Below are 22,906 nucleotides of genomic sequence, written 5' to 3' on the forward strand. Positions count from 1 at the left end.
CCGGGAAGATGGCTCAGTAGAATAAGCACTTGCCTGGCAAGCACAAGGGCCTGATTTCAATCCCCAGTTCCACCAAAAACAAAGAAAATATGGAAGTATAGCAAATACTGCAAGTAAATAATACCTACTAGCAATGTTAAATCCTAATTCGAAAACTGTAAAAATTAGTTTTCAGGCTTTTTCCCAAATTTTATAACTTGGGACATATATATCATTGGACTTCAAAGGGAGGAGCCAATTGGCATAGTCTACTTTCTCCCTCTTAGCAATCTGTGCAATGCTATGACCTCTCTTAATCAGATTACTGTAGATACACTAGCTATGCCACCTTTATTATTATTGATTCAGTACAGCTGAAGAGGATTGGTATTATCACTTGGTTACTGAAAAGGAGATCACAACTGACACTAAAATGATGCAGAATTAATGGTTCCTCTCGGCCACATTTTCTGCTCATACTAAGAAGAAAGGTAGATTATATACAATACTAGAAAAAGTAGCTATGAAGAGATTAGAGTAGATGATGTATAAAATCCCTCCCAGTGCTAATGTCCTGAATCAAAGTAAAAGTCAAAGTTATATAAATGGATTTTAATGATATTACTTTTATATAGTTTTACACAGCATCTGAGAAGGTAAAAGAGGGAATATATGTGAAAGCACCTTATGAAGGATAAAATATCATGTAGGTATTATTATTAAAGCCTATAAATATTTTACAAATAACTTTCGTTTGTCACCTGTGCCAGCAAAAGAGAGCAGATGTCTTTGTTTCTTTCTTGCTAATAAAAGAATAGAGATAAATTTGAATGAGGTGACTTGTCCATGGTCATTACATTTAGGACTAAGACCCAGGTCTCCTAATTCATAGCCTGGTTGGATTGGAAATCTCATTCAAACCAGCTATTCCCCTCCTGGGTATTTTTCTAGAAGAATTGAAAAAAATCATACCACCATGATACATGTGTACCACTATGGAAACAAATGCCCATCACCAGAGGAATAGATAAAAAAGGTGTGGTATTTTTATGCAATGGACTATTACCTATTTTAAAAAGATAAACTTGAGATTTTTATATGCATTTGCAATTTTTGACTATATCTTATCCTGAGATACAGTATAATGTTGAACTTAGTTCCAAATCTTAGTCTCTCAAACAGTCATTCTTTTTCTTTTCTTTTTTTTTTTTTTTTTTTTTTTTTGGCAGAACCGGGGATTGAACTCAGGCCCTTGCACTTGCCAGGGAAGCGCTTATTCTACTGAGCCATCTCCCCTGCCCCTAAAACAGTCATTCTTAATCCCAACTTTGTACATTTTAATTCCAAACACGGGGATCTTGGGATGCCATCTCCAGTATTCTGATTTAATTGGTCTGTAGTAGGCCTAGCCTTTTTTAAAAGCTCCCCAGAGATTTTTTTTTTTTTTGGTGGAACTGGGGATTGAACTCAGGCCCTTGCACTTGCTATTCAAGCGCTTATTCTACTGTGCTATCTCCCCGGCCCCTTGGCTCCCAAGAGATTTCTTATGTGCAGCCAGGGTTGACACCATAGGCCAAAGGGAAAGCCAGTGGTCTTTCATCTGTGCATTCCACTCTATGTAAAAAAAGTCTTGGGCTGGGGAGATAGCTCAGTGGCATAAGTGCCTCCCTGCCAAGTGCAAGGTCCTGAGTTTGATTCCTGGTACCAGAAAAAAACCCTTGAGCTGGGCACAATGGGGCATAATATAGTCTCAGCTACTCTGGAGGCTGACACAGAAAGATAGTGAGTTCAAGACTAGCCTGGGCCACTTAGCAAGACCTGTCTCAAAATACAATACAATATAATACAGTTCAATACAATACATATAGTAGGCTGGGAGTGTAGCACGGTGGTAGAGTGTCTATTCTCAGCCACAGTACAGGGCCATGTGGTGGTTTGTCAGCAGTTGTGATATATACACACCCCACACATGTAAATAGGTCTTTGCAGTTCCGTCTGTGTCATCACACTCCCTCTCTGACATTCAGATGTGCTTCTTGGCATACAAGAGACTGGGATGAAGTCACAACTCGTGCACATGACATTTGTATGACTACCTCTATCTTGTGTGTAATGACTTCTGTACTACTACAAGTGCTTATTTAGTCTCCATTTGTTTGAAGACTAGAGTAAGGAGAAGCTCACTGTCTTATAGGGCTGCCCATTCCACAAATTGTTAGAAATTATTTAGCTGAAATGTGCTATCCTATAATAAATCATCCCATTAATGGGTCTTGGCTATGTCAAAGCCTAATTGTTCTTCATAATGACAGCCCTTCAGATAACTGTGCTCTCCTATTATCCCTTTGGTTAAAGTACAGAAACATGGACAAAATAACAGCACCTTTGAAGCATTTTGGTGAATTTGATGACCATACCCAGGTAACATCTGCAAATGGTTCAGTGTTATCCTGGTGTGCTATCTCTAGGGCATGTCATAAAGCTTGGTCTTTTGCTCTGTCTTACTCAAAGCAGCCAAGATTTTGTATAAATTCGTATACCTTTCTGGAAGGCAATTTGAAAATACTATTTGAAGCCTTAAAAATATTTCTGTCATGCCCACTTTGCCAGCACATACACTGAAAAAAAGTCCCTGTCCTCTAATCAAGTAAATACATATATATATATATATATATGAATTTATACTAAGGAAATGGTTATAGATATGTAAATAGATTTATTGGGCCAGCCAAATAGCTCAATAGATTAAAGCACCAGCAAGCAGGCGCAGGGGCCTGGGGTTTGATCCCCAGGCCTGCCGTGCCGGCCCCACCCCCAGGTGCACTGAGACAGCAATTGAGACTGGGCGTGGTGGTGTGCGTCTGTAATCCCAGCTCTTGGGAGGCTGTATACAGGCGGATCACTACGAGTCTGATCTAGTAGTGAGACCCTGAACACCCGGAAGACCCTTCCCTAAAATACAAAAAAAAAAGAAACTAAATAGATTTATTATTCATTCAACAAATCTTTCCTGAGTACCTGTGTACACCTACTGTTTCTAGGTGCTAAGAGTACAACAAACAATACAGATGAAATCCTTGCCATTATGAAATACATGCTTGTGGGGTGATACATACTGTACCTAGAAAAAAGGAAGTATAGTGAAATCATAGAGGATGTTGGGATGGAAAAAGAATATTTGGGAAAAGAGGGGCTGGAGAGATGGCTCAGTGGAATAAGCGCTTCCCTGGCAAGCGCAAGGGCCTGAGTTCAATCCCCGGTTCCGCCAAAAAAAAAAAAAAAAATTAGGGAAAAGCTAAGCTAAGATCTAAACAAAGTGAAGGAGCAAGTCCAGAGAACTCTCAGAGGAAGAACATTTCAGGGAAGGGGAATGGCAAATACAAAGACCTCAGGACACGAATGAACTTGGTGTCTCAAGGCAGAGCTGAAGAAGCCAGTGTGGCTAGAATGTGTTAAGTGGGAGAAAGCAACACACAATGATGTCAGAGGTGGTCAGGCCAGATCAAGGAAGGCCTTGTCAATCATGGTATGGTTTAGGTCATATTTCTTCTTGTACAAGGATATTCACTACAACATGATTTATAATAGCAAATAATTTATGTCAAAACAATCTTAATACCTGGTACTAGGAGACTGGTTGCATAAATTGACAGATCCACATGATGAAATAATTCATACAACTATTAAAATCATTTATTGTTTCCCAATTTTATAAAGTCATATATGATATCCACATAATCACGAAAAAAATCAGTTTCTTTCACCTTCACAACTACAGAACAAAGGTAGTGGTTCTCATGTGCAATAGGTTTAAGGGTTTGAATTTGATTGTAAATTCAGTATGAATCTATGGTTGTGTTTGTAATGGTGAAAAATGTCACTGTCAGGAGAAGGAATAAATTGTGGCATGTTCTTAGAGTGAAAATGAAATGGAACTGAAGCTACATGTTATCAATACATAATAAGATGTCATTTAGATAAAGTTTAAACATGCAAGGCACTTCCTTATTTTTTTATAAAACCCATATGTGGTGAAAGACATGCATAGGAATAAAAAACACCTAATTCAAGAGACCGTTTACCGCTGGAGGTCAGAGAGGGAAATAGAGTCAGGAAAAGAGAAGTAAGAGACCTGAGTTATAACTTTATTGGAGGCCCAGGCAAATGGGATTTTTCTTACTGTTATTGTCTATGTTTTTATATGCATGGAAGAAATCATGGTGCCCTAAAATAAGATACATTATTTCAAACACCATAGCGTCCAGCGACCTAGGGTATAGTATAATTGTTTTTCATGTTTTCTGAACTCCAAATTTCTGCCTGACTACATTTGCTCTTTGTAGCTATTTCACACTATTGACACCTCAAATCCGTAGACTTTCTGCACAAACTACTTATAAGCTAGATTTTCTCCCATATTCTATACATGTGGCTAACTTGGAGGGAACTTAAAACCACACTTGGGCCTATGCCCGTTACATCTTTTCTTTCTACTTTCAGCCCATAACCCCAGCCTGTCAAAATATTTTTGGATTGTGATGCTGTTATCTTACCTATTAATCATCCTCCCATATTTATGTCACTGTTAGAGCTGATAAATAAGCCTACCACATTGTAGACTGGATTATTATAATATCCCTCTCATCTGTCCTTCAAATATTCTGCCAGAAAAAGAAAACGGGTTTGTCTGTCATGACCTTAGTCTAAGAAACCTGTGGTGATTCTTGGTGACCAGTGTTTCACAAAGGAGAGGACTGAGGACACTGACATTTGATAAAGATGATGGTATTTTCTGTTTTTTCTAGAAAGGCTTGCAAGTGAAGGGAAGGCATTTTAAACTAGTGTTCTTGTCCTTTCAACCATGTGTCTTCCCATAATCCTGTTTTACAGTGCTCCTGCAAGGGCTGGTGCGGGAACAAACAATGTGGGTGCAGGAAGCAAAAGTCGGATTGTGGGGTGGCCTGCAGCTGTGACCCCACAAAGTGTCGGAACCGCCAGCAAGGCCAGGTAGGACTGGTGCTTTCCCCTCACCACTCCCTCAGAGCTGCCACTAGTCACCACCCCTTTTCTTCTAAATTTCACCCAAAACCTAGAATCTCCTGAGCACTTCTTCCTACCTTTTTACTTTCCCTCTGTACCTAGGAAAAGAGATGCTTTATTCTCAGTCCTTCTTCCTTGCTGCTCACTTGTCATCCATTCCAGGAGATTCCCAGGCATTCAAATCCCCACCCCCAGTCTTGGTGGTAAAGTTTCTGTCCAATTTCTGAGGCTAGCCCAAGAATGAGAAAGCAGGCTTTGCAGACATATCAGCACACAGGATCAGACTACTCCAGAGGCGTAGCTGGAACCAAATGAGCCCTCTGCTGAGGTGGTGGCTTCCAGGAAGGAAATTAGTCTGCCTGATATCTTGAGACATTGGTTATTAGGCCCTTTCCAGGGAACCAGCTATTCCCAAACTCTAGGAAGAGGCGCACAGGAACCAGGTCTTTCTGCTAGGCACTGTTGTGAACTCAGTTAATTGTAGCTATCTTCCTCATATTGTTCTTGAAAATAACAAACTCAAGGAGACAAAATGTGCCCTGTAAAGAGCAGCACCAAGCAGGTCAGATTTCTAAACTTGCCATACACCTACCTGTCCATGGCAAAAGCATGTAGCTATAGCTTTCTATGTGAAAGACAATAGTTCCAGCAAGCATAGTGTAGTGAGCGTTCATCATGCATTTCTTAAAATATCCACATGTGGACAGTATTGCCATGGATTTTCTATTAAAAAAATTTGTGAGATAAGCACCAGAGGACCAAAATGTCAAAGTAGAGGGCAGACTAAGGATCACAGAAGTAGCAGGGACCATAAGGGTTCCCAGTTCCCATGACTTTTCATTTTGATTTTTAGAGTCCTACAGTTGGTTGCTACATGAGAATGGCCTAGAGAAGGGCATGACCTGAATCAATGCCATCCCATTGAACCAAAGCAGCTAGCTCTTTGTGTACATATTGAGCTGCTTCTTGGGCTTTTGGTTGTGCCAACCACTGGCCCAGTCCAGTGCCTTCATTTTAGAGAGAAGGAAACTAAAGCCTAGAACTGAGCTTAAGTGATGCCCTTGATATTACACAACTGGTCATGACAACTAAGATCAGACTTCAGGCTTCTGATGCTTAATACCGCTCTGTTTCCATGACAACAGACTATAATTCTAATCTGAGCTCTACAGAGTCACCTTATTACCTAACCTGAGGGAATTCTTTCATTTGGACTCAGTTTCCATATCTGAAAGGAATACTAATACAGGCAGACTGTATAGGAGTGCTAGAGCAGACTGTAGAGAAGGGAGCTTTAATCCAAGAAATAACCAAGGCTTGTCTTACTTTGAACCTTGACTCATGATATGTCCTGTGCTGCTATCTTCAGACCTTTGCCTTCAAAGCCTGCTTCAAGCATTCCTTCCTCTTTCCTTTCGGGAGAAAGAGCATGTTGAGCCCGGTGACCTCCCTGACTACAGTCTCCCTAATACTTAGACTGGATGGTCAGAGCTAACACCTCCCTGGTTAAAAAGGAGCAACTGATTTTATAACCCTGGTAGCCGAATGCAGAATATTCCTGTCTGCTTGATTTTCAGGATAGCTTGGGCACGATTGAGCAGACTCAGGATTCTGAAGGCTCCTTCAAACTAGAAGATCCCACAGAAGTAACCCCGGGCATGAGCTTCTTCAACCCTGTCTGTGCCACTCCCAATAGCAAGGTATGGGAGCTAAAAGGCAGGCAGTAGAAAACTGTGTTAGCATCCTTTTCTGCATTAACTGTAACACAGCCTGGTGGGAGAAAGGTATAATCAGCTTACTGAGAACTGGGAATTGGGAATAGACTAGAGTGCATTGCTTTGTTTCGCTTTGCTTTGGTTTGGTTTAGTTTGGTGTTTCATAGTACTGGGAATAGAACCCAGGACCTCATGCACACAAGGAAAATGTTCTTCCAGTGAAGCTATACCCACAGGCCTTCTTAAAGTTTCATTTTAAGGGCTGAGGAGATAGCTCAATGGGATATCTCCTATCCAGAGTCTATTCATATCTGTTTCTGTCCTTCCTAGATCTTGAAAGAGATGTGTGACGTGGAGCAAGTGCTATCAAAAAAGACTGTTCCAGTTCTTTCTTCCTTTGACCTATCAGAATCAAACCACACTGCACCAGAATCCCAAGAAAATAAGGCTCCAGGGAAGAAAAAGAAGCGAGCTCTGGCCAGCAATACCAGCTTCTTCTCTGGCTGCTCCCCAATCAAAGAAGAGCCCCACTGAGTTGGAATCACCAGCTAGAATCCTGGTCTACCTCGGGAGACATGCGGATTGCAGCCAGGAGGAGTTTTTAATGACTACTTTGGATTTCAAGTGTCTTAATGTTGAGGGGACAGAAGTTACTAAAAGGAAGGAAACTGTCAGGGATATAGCTCAGCAGCACAGAGCCTGCCTGGCAAGTGCGAGTTTGTGAGTTCAGTTCCTGGTACCTCCAAAAAACATATCCATAAAAGGAAGAAAACCTGTTTTGAATGGTGGCCCTCTGTCTTCTGCCCTTTGTCTCAGACTCCTTTTACTCTTTCTTCTCCAGAAGGTGCTAAGCCACCTACTGAAGAGAGAATCAACTGACCTTCCCCTAGTGACTCATCAGGAACCAGTCCCCAGTAGGATCTAGCTCTTGCTTGCTTGTGGACAGCTGTAGGAGTTTTATGACTCCTGATGGAGAGGAAGCCGAGGCTTTCCTCTGTGTCATCTCAGTGACAGAAGAGCGGGCCCAGAATGGAAGCCTGGCTCCAGTCCTTCACCTCACCTGAGGAGTGGAGCTGGGATCTTTCCCGAATTGACTCTGGATATTAAGTCTTTTAACAGGGTCTTCCCTTGTCTGTCATGTTAGTAAAATAAATGAAGTATTTTAAAATGTTAAATAAAGCTTAACCTATATACTGTTCAGGAAAATCCTTCTGTACTAGAGAAGCATTAAAACTCTAAGTTGTATTCTTATGCGTCTGAGAAAGCTATTATGGCGATTCATCACTTCTGGCCTTTCCTGCCTTTTGTGAGAAAGTTGCTTTGAGGATGGAATTGTGGGCCCTGTATATGCTACTAAGCACCTGCTCTACCACTGAGTGGCATCCCCAGCCTACCTACTGTTTCCCAGAGGACAGTATAGAGCATAATGTTGTATTTATGGTACTTTGCTACCCTAGGAAATCAAAACAATGTTAGCAAAGCCAGTGGCCTGACCACTAGAACCTGCCTGGCCTCCAGCTTTAGGAGAAAGGAACCACATTCACTAAACAGCTCAGAGTTCCTGCCATAATTTTCTTATCCCTTATCCAAGGAAATGCTTAGGATAGGCAGCTCCTCATTTTTCAGATAAGGAAACAGAATGTGCTAGTCAGCTTCACATCACCATACCCAAGATAGCTTACAAAGGGAACAGATTGATTTGAATCCACAGTTTTGGGGGTGCCAGTCCACCTATGGGGTGAGAGCACATCAGAACACAAAGCACAAGATTGAATTGCTCGTTTCATGTTTAAGATGCGAGGAGGAGGAAGGGACTGGGGGTTCACTGCCCCCTGCTAAGGGGGCACCCCCAGTGAAGTGAAGACTTTCCTCTAGGCCCTACCTCTTCAAGGTTCGACAGTGTCTCATACAATGCTTTAAATGCATGAGCCTTTGAGGGACAATGAAAGATCCAAGGTACAGCGCGGAGGTACAAGACGTTAGCTAATTTATTTAGACATAGAGTTACTTCAGAGCTAATACTGAAGCAGGTCTCGTGTCTAGAGCCCTGCTGCCTGCTTCATGGACATGGGATGGGCCTGGGACCACACTGTTAAGTTCCAGGGCAAAGAAGCACTGGCTCCTGACTCCTTTGAAAGGGTAAAGAAGCAACAGGGCTCATTCCTTACTGCACAAGCACATCAGGCTCTCCCTCCCTGCTGAAAGTTAGGAGGGGGCCAGCCCTGGAATGCCACACGCAGGCTGCCCAATGCACATAGAGCCTGCTGAGAGCTCCTACGCCCTGGCAACCATATCTATGCAAAGTAGATCCCAGCCCCCTTCCCCTACAAAACTTTGCAAACTAGCCTCAAGAACTAGAAAGCCAGGACTAGAATCTACCTCTGACCAAGCAAAAGAAACTGAACTGCAACCTGCTTAGAATAAAACTGGCAGAGGACTGGGTGACCTGCTGACCCTCCTTGGCCTCCTGCCAACAAGCAACCCGGCTCTTCTATGCATGTTAATTCCTAGGGAGCCTCTGTAGTTGGCAGCTAGAGCCTACTGATACAATAGGAAGGCGGAGGGGAAGGGGGAGGGCTCTTGGCAGAAGAGAGCTAGTCTTCCCTCTCACTGTTGGAAACAGTGAGAAGGGCATGTGGGGGGAGGGGGCTGGCTTAACCCAAGAGAGAATATCCTTTCCCACCGACTCCCAGCAAGCCTCCAGAATTGAGTCACTGCATCAGCCAAAATTCAGAGAGGGACTTTGCTCCAATGAAGCCAGCCCCAAGCTCACACCACCCCCGTGCCTTCCCCAAAGCTGACCATGGCTGCTAGGCTACCCTCTCCTCTGATGCTACAGTAACAGTGCCTGTTGTATGTGTTCATCTTCCAAAAGCCTGGGACCCTAACACTATATGCTGTGCCAGTAATTCTTGAGAGCAAACTAAAGACATTCTGGGGCCACAGCAGCAACAATGCAAGCCTCAGTGTGTCCTGTATGGACATTTCCTGTCAAGTGATGAGGGAGATAAGAGGACTGCTGGGTATCACCAGAAATCCACAAGGTCCATGGGGACCCCTGACCCAGAAACAGGGCAACCTGCTGCTCAGAGTTCAGGAAGTAGCTTTACAACTACATCTCTCAGAGATACACCTTGCAGAAGTGGAAGCAGAAGCCCACGAGAAAAGGGCGGCTAATAAATTGAGGCTATAGTGCAGCCCACTGGAGACAAGACATTAGACTTCCTCACTCGCATGTAGGCCTTTCCAGGGGGCTGGCAGGACCCCTGTGCACTGCCAACTTGCAGATCACCTCCCCCCAGCTTCCCACCCGCCCCTTGTGCCCTCAGCCCTGCTTCCCCAGCAGCACAAAGCCCCAGCAGTGACTGGGAGGGACCGAGGGAGGGACAGAGGGACGGGAAAGGCTGCACAAAAGAATTCCTCACCCTCAAGCCCCTTGACCGCCAATGAGTAAAGAACAGATCTGCTCTCCCACCCTGGCTGGCCCAGGCCAAAAAGCAGCTGCAGGCCTTCAGAGAGGTCCCACACACTGTCCTGTAGGTGGCAATAGTGCCACCTGTTTGACCGGTGGGGCTGAGCCAAGAACTAGAAGAGGGAGGAGGCAGACAACTCCGAGAAAAGCTGTAAAGCAGTACAGAGCAGAGAGCAAAGCTGAGAGCAGAGCTGCGACTGAGAAAAGGTGTGAGGGCTGGAGACTGAGGGCTACGGGTGGGAGGCGGGGAAGGGGGTTTGCAGGGTGGGGGATGAGGACTTCTCTGCCCGGCAGGGAGGCAGGGCTCAGGCCCGGGGGCTTGGGCAGCACCCTGTCAGCTCCTCTGCTTGGGATTCCCAAGCTGCTCAGATCCTGAGCCCTCTGCCAGCCCGCTCCTGGAGGGAGGTGAGACTCTGGAAGGCAACCTGATGTGAAGGGTAGGACCCCCAGGGAGGCTGAGGTGTGGACTGGGGTTTAGAACAGGCTACCACACCCCAACCTCAGAATGGGCAGAGACAGGGCTTGCCTTGGACTTCAATGTCTCCTGGGAAGGGCCTCAGGGAGGAGGGTTTCCCTTCTCAACTCCAGCCCCCTACTCCTCCACCCCATACCCCAGGCCTCCTTTCCCAAGGCAAGCATAGAGTAAGAGAGGCAATTTCAGGAGCAGCTGCACCCTTTCTCTTTGCAGGGGCCCAGCCACAGTCTACCCCAAGACTCCACAGCTTCTGGGGAACCTAGATAACAAGGAGTCCTATCTCTTAGATCACACACACACACACACACACACACACACACACACACACACACACTTTGGGTGTACAGAGGGGCTTCTTTACATTGTGTCATCTACAAACTCATTTGTGCTAACAGCCACTTGTACACACCTAGATACATGTGCTGACACAAATCACACCCCACTGGCTCAGAGTCACAATCACACACCTAGCCCAGCCTGGAGGTCAGTTTGGTCTCCCCAACAGAAGCATAAGGCCCAGGGATCCCCGACCCTAGGATTAGCATGCCCCCATACACATGCACCTTTGTCCTGTGTGTGTGATACTTTCACCAAAGCTAGTTGAGAGGGTGGGGCCCTGCAAGGTGAAAGGCGAGGACCCGTTTCTAGTTGAGGTAGGGGATGTCTGGGGTGGGACAGGATGAGACGGGAGGGCTTGGACTTTCCAGATGTGTGGTTTTAGGAAAAAGTTTCCTTCAGAAGGCTAGCAATTGCTCCTGCAAATCTTCCTTTTATTTGCAGTGTCCTCTACTGTATGGAAAGTGGACACAGACAATCTTTTAGTCAGGGCTTTGTGGTTTGTATAATCTCTGTATCCATAGCAACTAGCCAACTAGCTGGGCCTCCCTTTGCCCCAGGTCAGAGCTGGAACCTCTGCTTCAGGTTACTCCTACTTGCTGGGGTAGCAGGTAAGTCAGCATGAGGCTGCCTCAAGCCTGGCCAAATCTGCCTCAGCTTGCTGAATTGGGTCTGCCCCACCCTGGGCAGTTTCTCCTGAGTCTCCGCCCTGGGCAAGCACTGCATTCTAATAGCTCGATGTTGGTAAATGAGGAGGAGCCAGAGAGAGTGGGTACACACTCTGCCTGCATGTCCCACTGACTTTCCAGGTACCAAGGATAAAGGGCAAAGAAAGATCCCAGACACTGCGCTCTTCACCAGGCTTGGAGCCAGGGCCTTTCGCCTCCCCAATCCAGTGCTCTGGGCCTGGCCTTCCCGGTGACATCCTGCTGCTACTGAACCGTGAGCTGTTCTTCCCTTGATCTCCTTAAATGCACTGGGAGGGAGGCTGGCATTTCCCTCTTCCAAGTCCCTAGGGGACAGCCAAGTGTCCTTTCCTCTAGGCCTCACCATGGCTGAGTCCCCTGGCTGCTGCTCGCCCTGGGCCCGCTGCCTCCAGTGCCTGTATAGCTGTCACTGGAGGAACCACCCCAAAGAGAGGATGCAAACCAGCAAGGTGGAGTAGGGATGGATGGATGGGGGAGGCAGGAGGTCAGAAGACAGGATGACTGGAGGGGATGAGAGGGCAGTCACACTCACAGGCTGCTGGGAGGAAGGGACAGTCTCTTCCCTGGGGAAAATCTCCCTCAAGTACGGAAAGTGGTGAGAGCAGACAGGGCAGGGCAGGGCAGGAGGCACCCTTGCACTGCTGTCCTTTGGGGACGTGGCATGAAGTGGGGATCAGCCATGAGCTTCTCTCCTGCTCCTTTGCAGTGTGACTGTGTCTGGCTTGGCCTGCTCTTCCTTACCTTCCTCTTCTCCCTGACCTGGCTGTACATCGGGCTCATCCTTCTCAATGACCTGCACAACTTCAATGAGTGTGTCATGGAAAAACCCTCTTCCTCAGCCTATTTGTTAACCTATGCCCCCTCCCGGGGCCCGGATGCTCGGCCCCCATCGTCAGCCCATGCCTAACCACTGAAGCCCAGTTGTCCTGCTACCCAGCTTCCCTAGAAAATCTCCCCAACCTTTGGAGCCTGGGCCTGATGAAGCACTTTCCCCTCACTCCCCACTCATCTTCCTCGTGGAGCCACCCACCCCAACTCCCTGCAGGCCATCACTGCAGCCCCTTCCTCCACCTGGACATTGCCTTCTCGCTGCCACAGATTCCTATTCCGCCACTGGGGACACTGGATGGACTGGTCCATAGTATTACTACTGGTCACCTCTCTACTGGTCACATATGCATCACTGCTACTGGTGGGTCCAGGGGCAGCTGGTCCAACCCCCATTTTACCCATTTTTTTTCCTGCTTGGCTCGACCTTCTTGTTTCCATTCTGGCCATGGAGGGGAGGGAGCTGACCATTGAGGTGGGGGGAAGAAGTGCCAGCCTGCAAAGTCCAACTGAATGATAGTGTCCCCCTCTTGGCATCTCCTAAGTCCCACCACCCCCTGTCCCCAGCTCCTGGCCCTGCTCCTGCATCTCTGTGGACAGCCGCTGCATCTGCATAGTCTCCACAAGGTACGGGGGTGGTAATGAGTGCAAGAGGGGTGGCAGGGCCTAGTACTTGGCTGGCCATCAGCTGAGGACTGATTAATTCTTGGGATTGAGTCCCGTACCTGAAACCCAGGAAATATTTGTTTAAAGAAGGGAAGTGGATATGTCCAGGAAAAGGAAACCCAGGAAACTATGAACTTAAGTTAATTGAGAGGGTCCCATTCATGCCCCCCACCCAGGTGCTACTGCTCCTTATTTTGCTTCTTGTGGCCACTGGCCTTGTGGGATTGGACATCCAATGGCGGCAGGAGTGGGACAGCTTACGTCTGTCACTACAGGTGAGCAGCCGATCTTCAGTGCCTACATAGGAGCCTTGGCCTGTGGCCAGTCCCACATTATATATTGTTTCCTGGTCCCCCACAAGACAACAAGTTGCTTGGAAATTCCAAAGGTCATTGCCCAAAAAGGGGAGCGCCGTGAGGGAGAACAGCCCTCCTCAGCAGCTCTTGTCCACAGGCCACAGCTCCAGTCCTCCATATCGGAGCAGTTGCCGGAGTCACCATCCTGGCCTGGCCCATGGCTGATGCCTTCTACTGCATCCGCCCAAGAGGTGCCAATTCCACCCACTCTCCTTCAGTGATCAGCTGTGAGCCTGGCTCCCTTCCACGTACCCAATTTCCACCCCTAGAGCTCCTCTGTTGGCCTTGCCTCACTCCCCACAGGTCCCAAGATTCTGCTACTGTTCCTATTTTGTGGAGTTGTCCTTGTCATCTACTTGGCCCCTCTATTCATCTCTTCACCCTGTATCATGAAACGCAAAGACTTACCTCCCAAGCCTGCGCTGATAGGACACCGAGGGGCTCCCATGGTGAGCAGTGGGCAGAACGCTGGCAGAGCAGGAAGGGTTTGCTTTTTGGGATGCAGGAGCCAGGCCTGTGGATTTCCGGACTCCTTCCCTCCCCTGCCATTTCCTCACCAAATCCCTTCCTCAGCTGGCCCCTGAGAACACACTGATGTCCCTGCGGAAGACTGCTGAATGTGGAGCTGCTGTGTTTGAGACTGATGTGATGGTCAGGTGATGAGAGTGGAGCTTAGGGGACCTGGGAAGCAGAAGGACACAGTGGGAGGGCTCAGGTAAATATGGCCAACCATGGACCTGACCCTCTAACATGCACTGTGCCCTCAGCTCCGATGGGGTCCCCTTCCTCATGCACGATGAGCAGCTAACCAGAACCACGGATGTGGCCGCTGTGTTCCCATCCCGAACCACAGCCCACAGCAGTGACTTCTCCTGGGCAGAACTGAAGAGACTCAACGCTGGGGCCTGGTTCTTAGAGGTGAGAATGGCATCTGGGGAAAGACAGTCACTCAGGGACACTCAGAGAGGACAGAGTTCACTCCACTGATAAGCATTTGCTGAGCCCTGTGCTGGCCAGGAAGAGCTGTCTCTGCCTTCAAGTTACCCCGCCTACAGTAGTAAGGAAGAGAGCCTCGTCAACAGGCAACTAGAACAGGAAACCCAAAGCAATAAAAATACTTTTCCGGGGCAGAGAAGAGAGAAAAATCACACTCAGCTCTTTGGCCATAGACGTGGGAGCGATCAGGAGTGGATTTTCATGGAGGGGAAGCATAGCAATCTGTGATATGAGTTTGCTCCTGAGATGGACTAAGCAGGCCAGGTGTGGTGACATACACTTGTGATGACAGAGCTGATGCACAAAGCTCACATGGTTGAGATTTGCCTGGGCAACTTAGCTAGACGCTCCATCAAAAATAGAAAGTACTGGGGATATAAGTCAGTGAAAGAGTGTCGCTGGGTTTAATTCCCAGTACCAACAAAAATAAATAAATAAAATAGAAGGAACAAAGGAGGGATTGGGAATTCTTTTGCAGTGCTAAGGATGGAATCCGTCCAGAACCTCCACATGCTGGTCATAGGGCTGTGCTGCTGAGCTACACAGCTCAGTGGTTTAGCATTATCAGGAGATACAACTCTTAGAAGTGGTGAGATACAGAGACTTGCTATGAGAGGGCTTTGGAAGACTGATGTGCAGGTGTACATCTGTAATCTCCGCATTTGTGAGGCTGAGGCAGGAGGATCACCAGGAGTTCAAGGCCAGCCTGGGCTATTTGGTGAGTTCAAGGCCAGCCTGAACTACAAAGCCAGACCCTATCTCAAAAAAGTAGGCATGTGTCCTTAAATGCCAGGCCCAGAAATGTGGACTTCAATCCTGTAGATGATGAAAAAATATTTAAAAGGATACTTTATTTGTTCATTTCTTGTCTTCTTGATTACAAAGGTAATAATCACTCATTGTATAAAAGAGAAAGAACGAAAAATAATAAACCATCAGAGAAATAAAGCAGAAATAAAAGTCTCCCTTTTTTGAAATAATCACAGGTGGAGACATATACACACACTTATGTACATTTATATATTTTATATATAAATATTATATACTATAGATGTATATATTAAATATATTTATAATATACATTTATTACTTTAAAATATATAATGTATTTATGAAAAAGGAAAACTATATATGCATATACACTTTATTTAGCATAAATAGGATTATGATACAGATTCTAGCAACTTGCTATTTTGCAAAATTTAACTGTCATCAGGCATTGTCCTGCACACCTACAATCCCAGCACACTGGGAGATTGAGGCAGGAGAGTCACAAACTTGACCCTGGGTGACTTATCGAGACCTTGCCTCAACATGAAAGATAAAAAGGACTGAGACTCTAGTTCACTGTGAAGGCATTGGGTTTAATCCCCAGTGCCACAATTCATGAATATAAAAATGTAGCCATAGATGAGGGCAGATCAGAGTGAATAAGACTAAGGATGTCTGGGCTTGAATCATGGATCCACCATTTAAGAACACTCTGACCGTGGGCAGCATGTCTTAGTCAGTCTGTGCCTTGGTTTCCTCAATGGTACCATTGGAATAGTAACAATGCCTACCTTGTAGGATTACTGGGAGGATTACGGCAGCTAATACAAAGTGTGTAGAGCATTGTCTTGCACAGTAAATACTACAGTAAGTATTCAATAGTGTTAACTTTATCCCTGTCAGGGATTAGAAGATGAGGTCATTCACTGATACAAATGGAAGGAGAACAGAATGACACAAGCTTGGGGGCCCAGGGAGATGGCTCAGTGGAATAAACGCTTCCCTGGCAAGCACAAGGGCCTGAGTTCAATCCCTGGTTCTGCCAAAAAAAAAAAAAAAAAAAAAGAATGACACAAGCTTGCAATAGCCACTAGTGGGAATGGAAGAGGGAGCAGATCAACAACAGGTAAAACTTTTGTCAAGCAGCACTGAGCACAAAACAAAGCTGCAATGCCAGCTGCCCCTATGGCACTGTTCAGCCCTGGGTTCCAGGGGCAGAGAAGGCAGATGGCAAATCAAGGCCTGGGAGCTGTAGGGCAGGTGGAGCCAGAAGGGAGCTGGGAGCAAATGTATTTGAACTGTGGATGCAGGTGCAGCCAGAAAGGAGCTGATGACCTGGAAAGAAACCATGGGTTAGGAGCCCATGAGAGGAAAGAGAAAGTGTACTGGGAAAAATAAATGAAACTAGAAGGACAGGCAATTGAGGTCACAGAGTTGGCAGAGTACAGTGTTAGACGGCTGGGAAGAGAGCCACAGTTTCGAGGAAGAAGGACTAGACTCAGACAGGTAGAGCTAGACACCACGTGAGGGATGTAGGAGAAGGTGGCAAGGACATGCGGAAAGTCTGGCAGCCTCTTCTGTACTGAATGATTCTCCTGGGGCAGAGGAGATAGCTCAGTACAATAAGCACTTGCCTGGCAAGTTCTGGGTCCTGAGTTCAATCCCTGGTACCACAACAAAAAAAAAATTTTTTTTTTCCTTTGTTACAGAGGAAACCCTTCTGGGGAACAAAGCAGCTGTCAGAGCCTGATCGGAAAGAAGCTGAGAATCAGACAGTACCAGCACTGGAAGAGCTACTGAAGGCAGCAGAATCCCTCAACCTTTCTGTCATGTTTGACTTGCGCAGACCCCCACGAAACCACACATACTACGACACTTTTGTGAACCAGACCCTGGAGGCTGTGCTGAGTGCGCGGGTGCCCCAAGCCATGGTGATGTTGCCAGGGCTCCCTAGAGCCCCCTTTTGTCCTCCTTCCCACCATGCTTTTGAAAGTCTTGATGATTCTGAGGCTGCCTCTTGCCCCAGTGCCACCTGTTCCCCAACCCAGCTCACATGCCCCATTCTGTAGACAACCTCTCTGCCCCTGCCCCTGTCCCTAGAATCCCTTGGCCTTACCCGTGTTCATGTCTAAACCACAGGTCCTGTGGCTACCAGATGAAGACAGGGCTAGTGTCCAACAACGGGCACCCAGAATGCGCCAGATATATGGACAGCTTAGAGGTAATGGAACCGAGAAACACCAGCTTCTCAACCTCCCCTACCAAGACCTGCCACTGTTGGATATCAAGTAAGTGCTAGGGAAAGGGATTGAGATGACCCCAAGGAATAATGGCAGGAAAAAACCAGTGCTGGGAAGGGTGGTCATTCATTTACTCATATGACAAATATTTATCGAACACTTGTTAGGTAGTATATATTGCAGGCTTTGAGTATATAACACATGCAAAAAATTACATGTTCATATAATTTACATGTTAGTGAAAGAGCTAGATTATAAACCTCTTAAAATGCATGCATATTGAATAGTGCTAATTATTATGAAAATAAAACCCAGGGAGATGTAGTAGTGAGTGGGGTTCAGAGTGAGAGGCTAGTTCAGGGAACAGTGCAACTACATTAAAAACAACGGCTAAAGAGGGCTGGTGACATAGCACAGCAGACTAAGCACCTGCTTAGGCAAGCATAGGGCCTGAGGTTCGATCCCTGGCACCACATGCCATGCCGGCCCCACCCTCAGGCATGCTGAGACGGAGACTGAGTCCAGGCATGGTGGCATGCATCTGTGATCCCAGTGCTGCTGACAAGGCTGAAAACAGGAAGATCACTACAAGTGTGAGCTGTGTAGTGAGACCCTGTACCCAATACATTTTTTTAAATGACTAAAGAATAGACATCTGAATTGAGACCTATGATTACAAGAAGCTATGAGGACAGCAGGGATAATAGCCTAAGGAGCAAGGTAAGGGTGAAGCTAGAGATGTAGGCAGGGGCCAAACTGGGCATGGTTTTGTAGGCCACAAGGATTGTACCTTTTATTCTACACCAAAACATTCAGAGTAGGGCTGGGAGCATAACTGAGTGGTAGAGGATTTGCCTAGAATGTATAAGGCCCTGGACTTCATCCCCAACACTTAATAAAACAGAAGAAAAGAGAGGGGGGATGTAGGGAGAGAGAGAGAGAACAGTGTAAAAGAGGATGAATTTAGGGAAGAGTTGGGAGAGTCTCATATGTGAAGTGGGGTACAGAAGCTGACCCAGCCATAAGCATGAAGGATTTCAAAGCATGATGTTGCCAAGACCTTTTATAATGTTCCTGTCGTTGAATAAAAAATGTGCACAGAATGATAGTTCAATTATTATAGGTCGTTCAAGGATCCTTCCCCAAGTTGTCACCATGGGAGGATACATGACATAGACTCCATCACCTTCACTTTGTCCTGGTCAAAATGGACTGCTGACCATGTTTCTAGAAAATATGACTTAGTAATGAATACAGTGATGATACGTCAAGGCTATGAAAGGCCTAAGTACTTTAAAACGATCAGGCAAAACTAGCAAGATGAAATGTAATAGAGGTAGATGTAAAGTCCTATATTTGGGAACCAAAAGAATTTCAATCATGCAAACCCAAGACAGAGGACATTAGCATGAGCAAGAACATATATAAAGAAGCCCAGGGTTTGGACAATGGGTATAGTGAGTCATCAGTGAGAGATGACCTTACCAGACCTAACCCAACTCTAGACTGCTCACATACAGGCATGGTGTCCAGAGGCAAGAGGAGGATAATTTTGGCCTACTGTTCCAAACGCATCCAGGATAATATGTGGAAAAGCAGGCCCTATATTTTCAAAGGAACATTGCTGAAGCAGAGCAAAGCCAGATTAGAAAAGCTTGTGTGGCATAGGAAGCAATAAGCCAGGACTCAAGAGTAATGGTTGAAGGAACTGGGCATGTTGGGCCAGGGGAAGAGGAAGCTCAAGAAGATATGGCCTCTGTTCCTCAAGCTTCCTAAGAGCTATTGTGGAACAAAGGAAAGTGACACACTTGTATGATTCCTGATGGCAAAGTAAGGGTTGTAGATGGACTTTACCAGGAGACAAGGGTCCACTTATGCAATGAAAATCACCTCTGGTTAAGGCATTGCTATACAGAGTTAGAAGTGATACTCACGTTGGCAGCGAGACTGTACATTCAAGGACATGCAGGGGGGTTGCCAGCATGTTTCAGGCATCACAGTCCTGGATGTCCCATTTCTTTCCCACTTTGACAGGGCACTGCACCAAGATAATGTCTCAGTGAACCTATTTGTAGTGAACAAGCCCTGGCTCTTCTCTCTGCTCTGGTGTGCAGGGGTCGATTCAGTCACCACCAACGATTGCCAGCTGCTGCAGCAGATGCACTACCCCATCTGGCTTATTGTAAGGCCCAGGAACTACTGCCATTCCCTTGGTTCTCCCATTTCTGATTCTCCTTAACCCTATTCATTTCATCTTTGGGATGTCCATCAGCTTTGGGAGTTTGGCCGTCGACAGGGGTCTTTCCTATTTCCCACAGCCTCCTCAAACCTACTTAATGATGTGGATCATTACTAACTGCATCTCCATCCTGCTGCTTCTGTGCACTTTCCTCCTCCATGGGTAAGTGCGTTGTGCCTCAGCTCTCTAGGTCCTTACTTTCCCCAGTCCCCTAGTGATGAAGATGACCGAGATTCATGTGTGCTGCCTGGGATTGGGGTTTGGTCTGTCTGGTTCCTTTCAAAGCCTTAGTTCCTTCTTTATGTCACCAAATTGACTTGACCCTGGGAAAAGCAGTTTGTAGGATCCTGGGGTTGGAAGGCCCTGCTTGATGCTGGCTGAACTCACAAAGGAAAGCTTTTCTTCCTATAGGAGATGTGCTAAGGAGAGAGAAAGAACTGGTAAGAAACTTGCCCTCTCCCCTCACTTTCACTTCCTAGCCCTTCCTTTGCTCAGTTTATATGTGACTTGCCCTCTGCTCACCTCCCCAGGACTAGAAACAGCAGTGCTGCTAACCAGGATCCACAATTTCATGACAGAGTAAACACCCTGGCCTGCCCTTTCCCCATCCAGGGTCTAAGACCCGTCTTCGTTGGTTATCTACAAGAAAGGGAGAGGGGCCAAAGTGGAATATCTTGGAGTAGTGAGTTTTGATGGGGGGCAAATTTACCAACGGGAGAGATGAACCAAGAAATCGCTCTGCCTAGATGAGGGGCAGGCCCTCAAGCTGCCAGAGAATCTATTTCTCTTGGGATTTTGACATGGGACAGGTGGGAAGACAGTAAGTCATGAGAAGTTTCTCCTAAAATGAAACTAGATGAGGAAGTAAAACGGCATTTACCAAGATAATATCTCAGACTTGTGTGCATGCATTCTTGCACTGAAGGTACAGGGTGTGTCAGGGGTAGGACAACTTGGAACATTGATGGATAAAATGACCTTCGTTGGAGATGTACAAGATCATGGAGACCCGGTCCCCATTCCACGCACTGTTTTCCTGATCCTTGCCACTTTAGCAAGGTATAGGAGATAAAGAGCTCATCTAGTCACGCAATTCTGTGTTTACAAGGTGGCTTTTTGCTGTTCACAATCTTTTCTTCTAGATTGGATGGTCTTTGTATCTTGTCTGTTAATTGGGTACTCAATGAATTTCATTCCTATTTGATCACAGTCTAATCTTTTCGGTGCTGGGGCTGAGAGGAGACACCATGTGACATGACTTTGAAGGGTCATGATGGAGAGATTTGTGGTTCGGAGGTGGGAGAACCACCCGCTGCAATAAAGGCCTGCCAGAGGAGAGGTGGAGCGTAGCCGCCTAGGGGCCGGGACCTGGAGGCCCAGGCACCCGGCGGAGGGCTGCGTTGTAGCTCCACCTTGTGGTCACCCGCCTCAACAGGAGGGCCGCATCTGTCGTCAGCGTGACGTATTTTCTAAAAGTCACCTGTTTTCCGTGCCTGTTGGGCACTCGTGTCCTTGATTTTGGACTCTGGGGCACAGTCTGATTTCCATAAGTTTTCATTCCTCGGGGCCGCAGGCAGGGTCTGGATTGTGGCCCAGACTTCCCCCCAGCAGCAAGTGTCCCAGCGTATTTGCTGCTTATGTGTTTCTGGCCTAAGTAGTTGAAGTGGCCAGTGCGGAGCTGGCATAGGATGAGGAAACTGTAGAAACGGGGCAAGGGGGCTCAAGCAAAAACGAGGGCAGGGGAGGGCCCTGTGGCTGACCCTACAATCCTTCATGCACGGACGTTCCCCCTAGTTCGTTCCTCTGCAGAAAGTCCAGTCGAATTAAGGGGTTGATCAGTCAGGTGACTCGATTCACGATTTCTCTTCCCTTAGCAAACTGGGACCTGGGACAGATAGCACTGCCACGTCGGGACAAGACCCTACGCCGGGGTTGTAGGACAGTCACAAGAACTACAATTCCCAGTATGCTTCTGGGCATTTCCGGTCTCCTATCGCTCTCAACGCCCCGTCCCCTCCATGAACACACATGCACTTACACACTCATGCATATGGGCACTTTGGTGGCCGCACACAGCAACATACCTGGCCTGCAGTTGGTGCGGGGGTCGAGGCACGCGGGGAAGGTGGAAGCGCATGGGGAACCGGTGCCGCGGCTGCTGCCCGGGGTCCAAGTGTTCTCAGGCGTCCACACCGCCGGCCAGAGGGCAGGTCTCTTTCACACACACTGCCTTTCAAGCTGCATTTCCTTACTTTCCGCTCTTCCTGATCCTGCCCCTCAGTCAGGCCGCTACGGACCTCAGCTCTGGAGCCCCCAGCCTGTCAGGTACTACCGGGCTGGCACCTCTTCACATGTACCACCACTCTCTTCCCATCTTTTGTGTACCCCGTTCGTCCACCAGGCCAGCAGCACTGCTGCCTCTTCATCCCTCCTCTCCCCTTCTGACCATAACCCGGTCGACCTCCAGCTTCTCCACCCCCACAGCCCCAAGCTCCCAGCTCCCAGCTCTTAGCTCCCAGCTCCCAGGCTCTCAGCTGCACTCCTCTAATCTTAGCTTCCAAACTCCCCATCACAATGCCAGCGCCCAGCCCTAGCCCTTGCTTCCAGCCCCTAGCCTTGAGAGCTCAGCCCTAGGCATGTCATCACAAGTCTTTACTCTGGTCCCAGGAAGACTGGACGGCTCTATCGCACTTAACCACTGAGAGGTCTTGCGGGAGGAGGGCCAGGGGGAGCTGCTTATTGGGGTTCACTGCAATTACTCGTTATTTTTAGCTGCTGACTCACAGCTCCTGGCATCCTGGTTTGGGGCTAGCAGGCTGGGCTAGGGGGTTATTAATAGAGCAGAGGCACAGCCCCGACCCAGTTCAGTTTGGAAACATGGGGAACAAGGCTCCCCCCCCCATCCGGCTTTTGTGGAGATGCTGTGGACTGAGGCGGTGGCTGGGCCAGGTGTTGACTGGCTGCCAGTTACCTCAGCCTGATATTGATACCTTGGAACTCTTTTTTTCTCTCTTCTTCTTCTTCTTCTTCTTCTTCTTCTTCTTCTTCTTCTTCTTCTTCTTCTTCTTCTTCTTCTTCTTCTTCTT

The 22,906-nt window shown here is 47.1% G+C and overlaps 2 protein-coding genes across 2 annotated transcripts in view; both read left to right on the forward strand.

Annotated features, from left to right (window-relative positions):
- Kif4a (kinesin family member 4A) overlaps positions 1 to 7,414 on the forward strand; it is a 144,183-nt gene extending 136,769 nt beyond the window's left edge. The window contains exons 29-31 of the mRNA XM_004648026.2: positions 4,870 to 4,986; positions 6,597 to 6,719; positions 7,065 to 7,414. Coding sequence (XP_004648083.1) covers positions 4,870 to 4,986; positions 6,597 to 6,719; positions 7,065 to 7,268 — 444 coding nt within the window. The 3' untranslated portion in view covers positions 7,269 to 7,414. The remainder of the gene's footprint in view (positions 1 to 4,869; positions 4,987 to 6,596; positions 6,720 to 7,064) is intronic.
- A 2,796-nt stretch (positions 7,415 to 10,210) lies between these two features.
- On the forward strand, positions 10,211 to 20,988 carry Gdpd2 (glycerophosphodiester phosphodiesterase domain containing 2). Its single transcript, XM_023708307.1, has 18 exons — positions 10,211 to 10,413; positions 11,578 to 11,628; positions 11,827 to 11,959; positions 12,061 to 12,173; positions 12,431 to 12,534; positions 12,823 to 12,916; positions 13,120 to 13,179; positions 13,395 to 13,493; positions 13,672 to 13,765; positions 13,878 to 14,023; positions 14,148 to 14,230; positions 14,342 to 14,492; positions 17,051 to 17,272; positions 17,481 to 17,629; positions 19,616 to 19,763; positions 19,900 to 19,982; positions 20,232 to 20,260; positions 20,351 to 20,988. Exons 4-18 carry the CDS (start codon positions 12,069 to 12,071, stop codon positions 20,401 to 20,403), a joined length of 1,620 nt encoding a protein of 539 aa, XP_023564075.1. The 5' UTR covers positions 10,211 to 10,413; positions 11,578 to 11,628; positions 11,827 to 11,959; positions 12,061 to 12,068; the 3' UTR covers positions 20,404 to 20,988.
- The last annotated feature ends 1,918 nt before the right edge of the window (positions 20,989 to 22,906 follow it).

This window comes from Octodon degus, unplaced genomic scaffold, assembly GCF_000260255.1.
Source record: "Octodon degus isolate 3935 unplaced genomic scaffold, OctDeg1.0 scaffold00347, whole genome shotgun sequence".
NCBI classification, from domain to species: Eukaryota; Metazoa; Chordata; class Mammalia; order Rodentia; family Octodontidae; genus Octodon; species Octodon degus.

Excerpts from the sequence above, each read along its gene's own strand:
- Gdpd2 (XM_023708307.1), top strand. The coding sequence starts at position 12,069 with ATGGCTGAGTCCCCTGGCTGCTGCTCGCCCTGGGCCCGCTGCCTCCAG. Across the intron at positions 12,174-12,430 it reads AGAGGATGCAAACCAGCAAG|TGTGACTGTGTCTGGCTTGG; the intron begins GTGGAGTAGGGA and ends GCTCCTTTGCAG. Across the intron at positions 13,766-13,877 it reads CTACTGCATCCGCCCAAGAG|GTCCCAAGATTCTGCTACTG; the intron begins GTGCCAATTCCA and ends CACTCCCCACAG.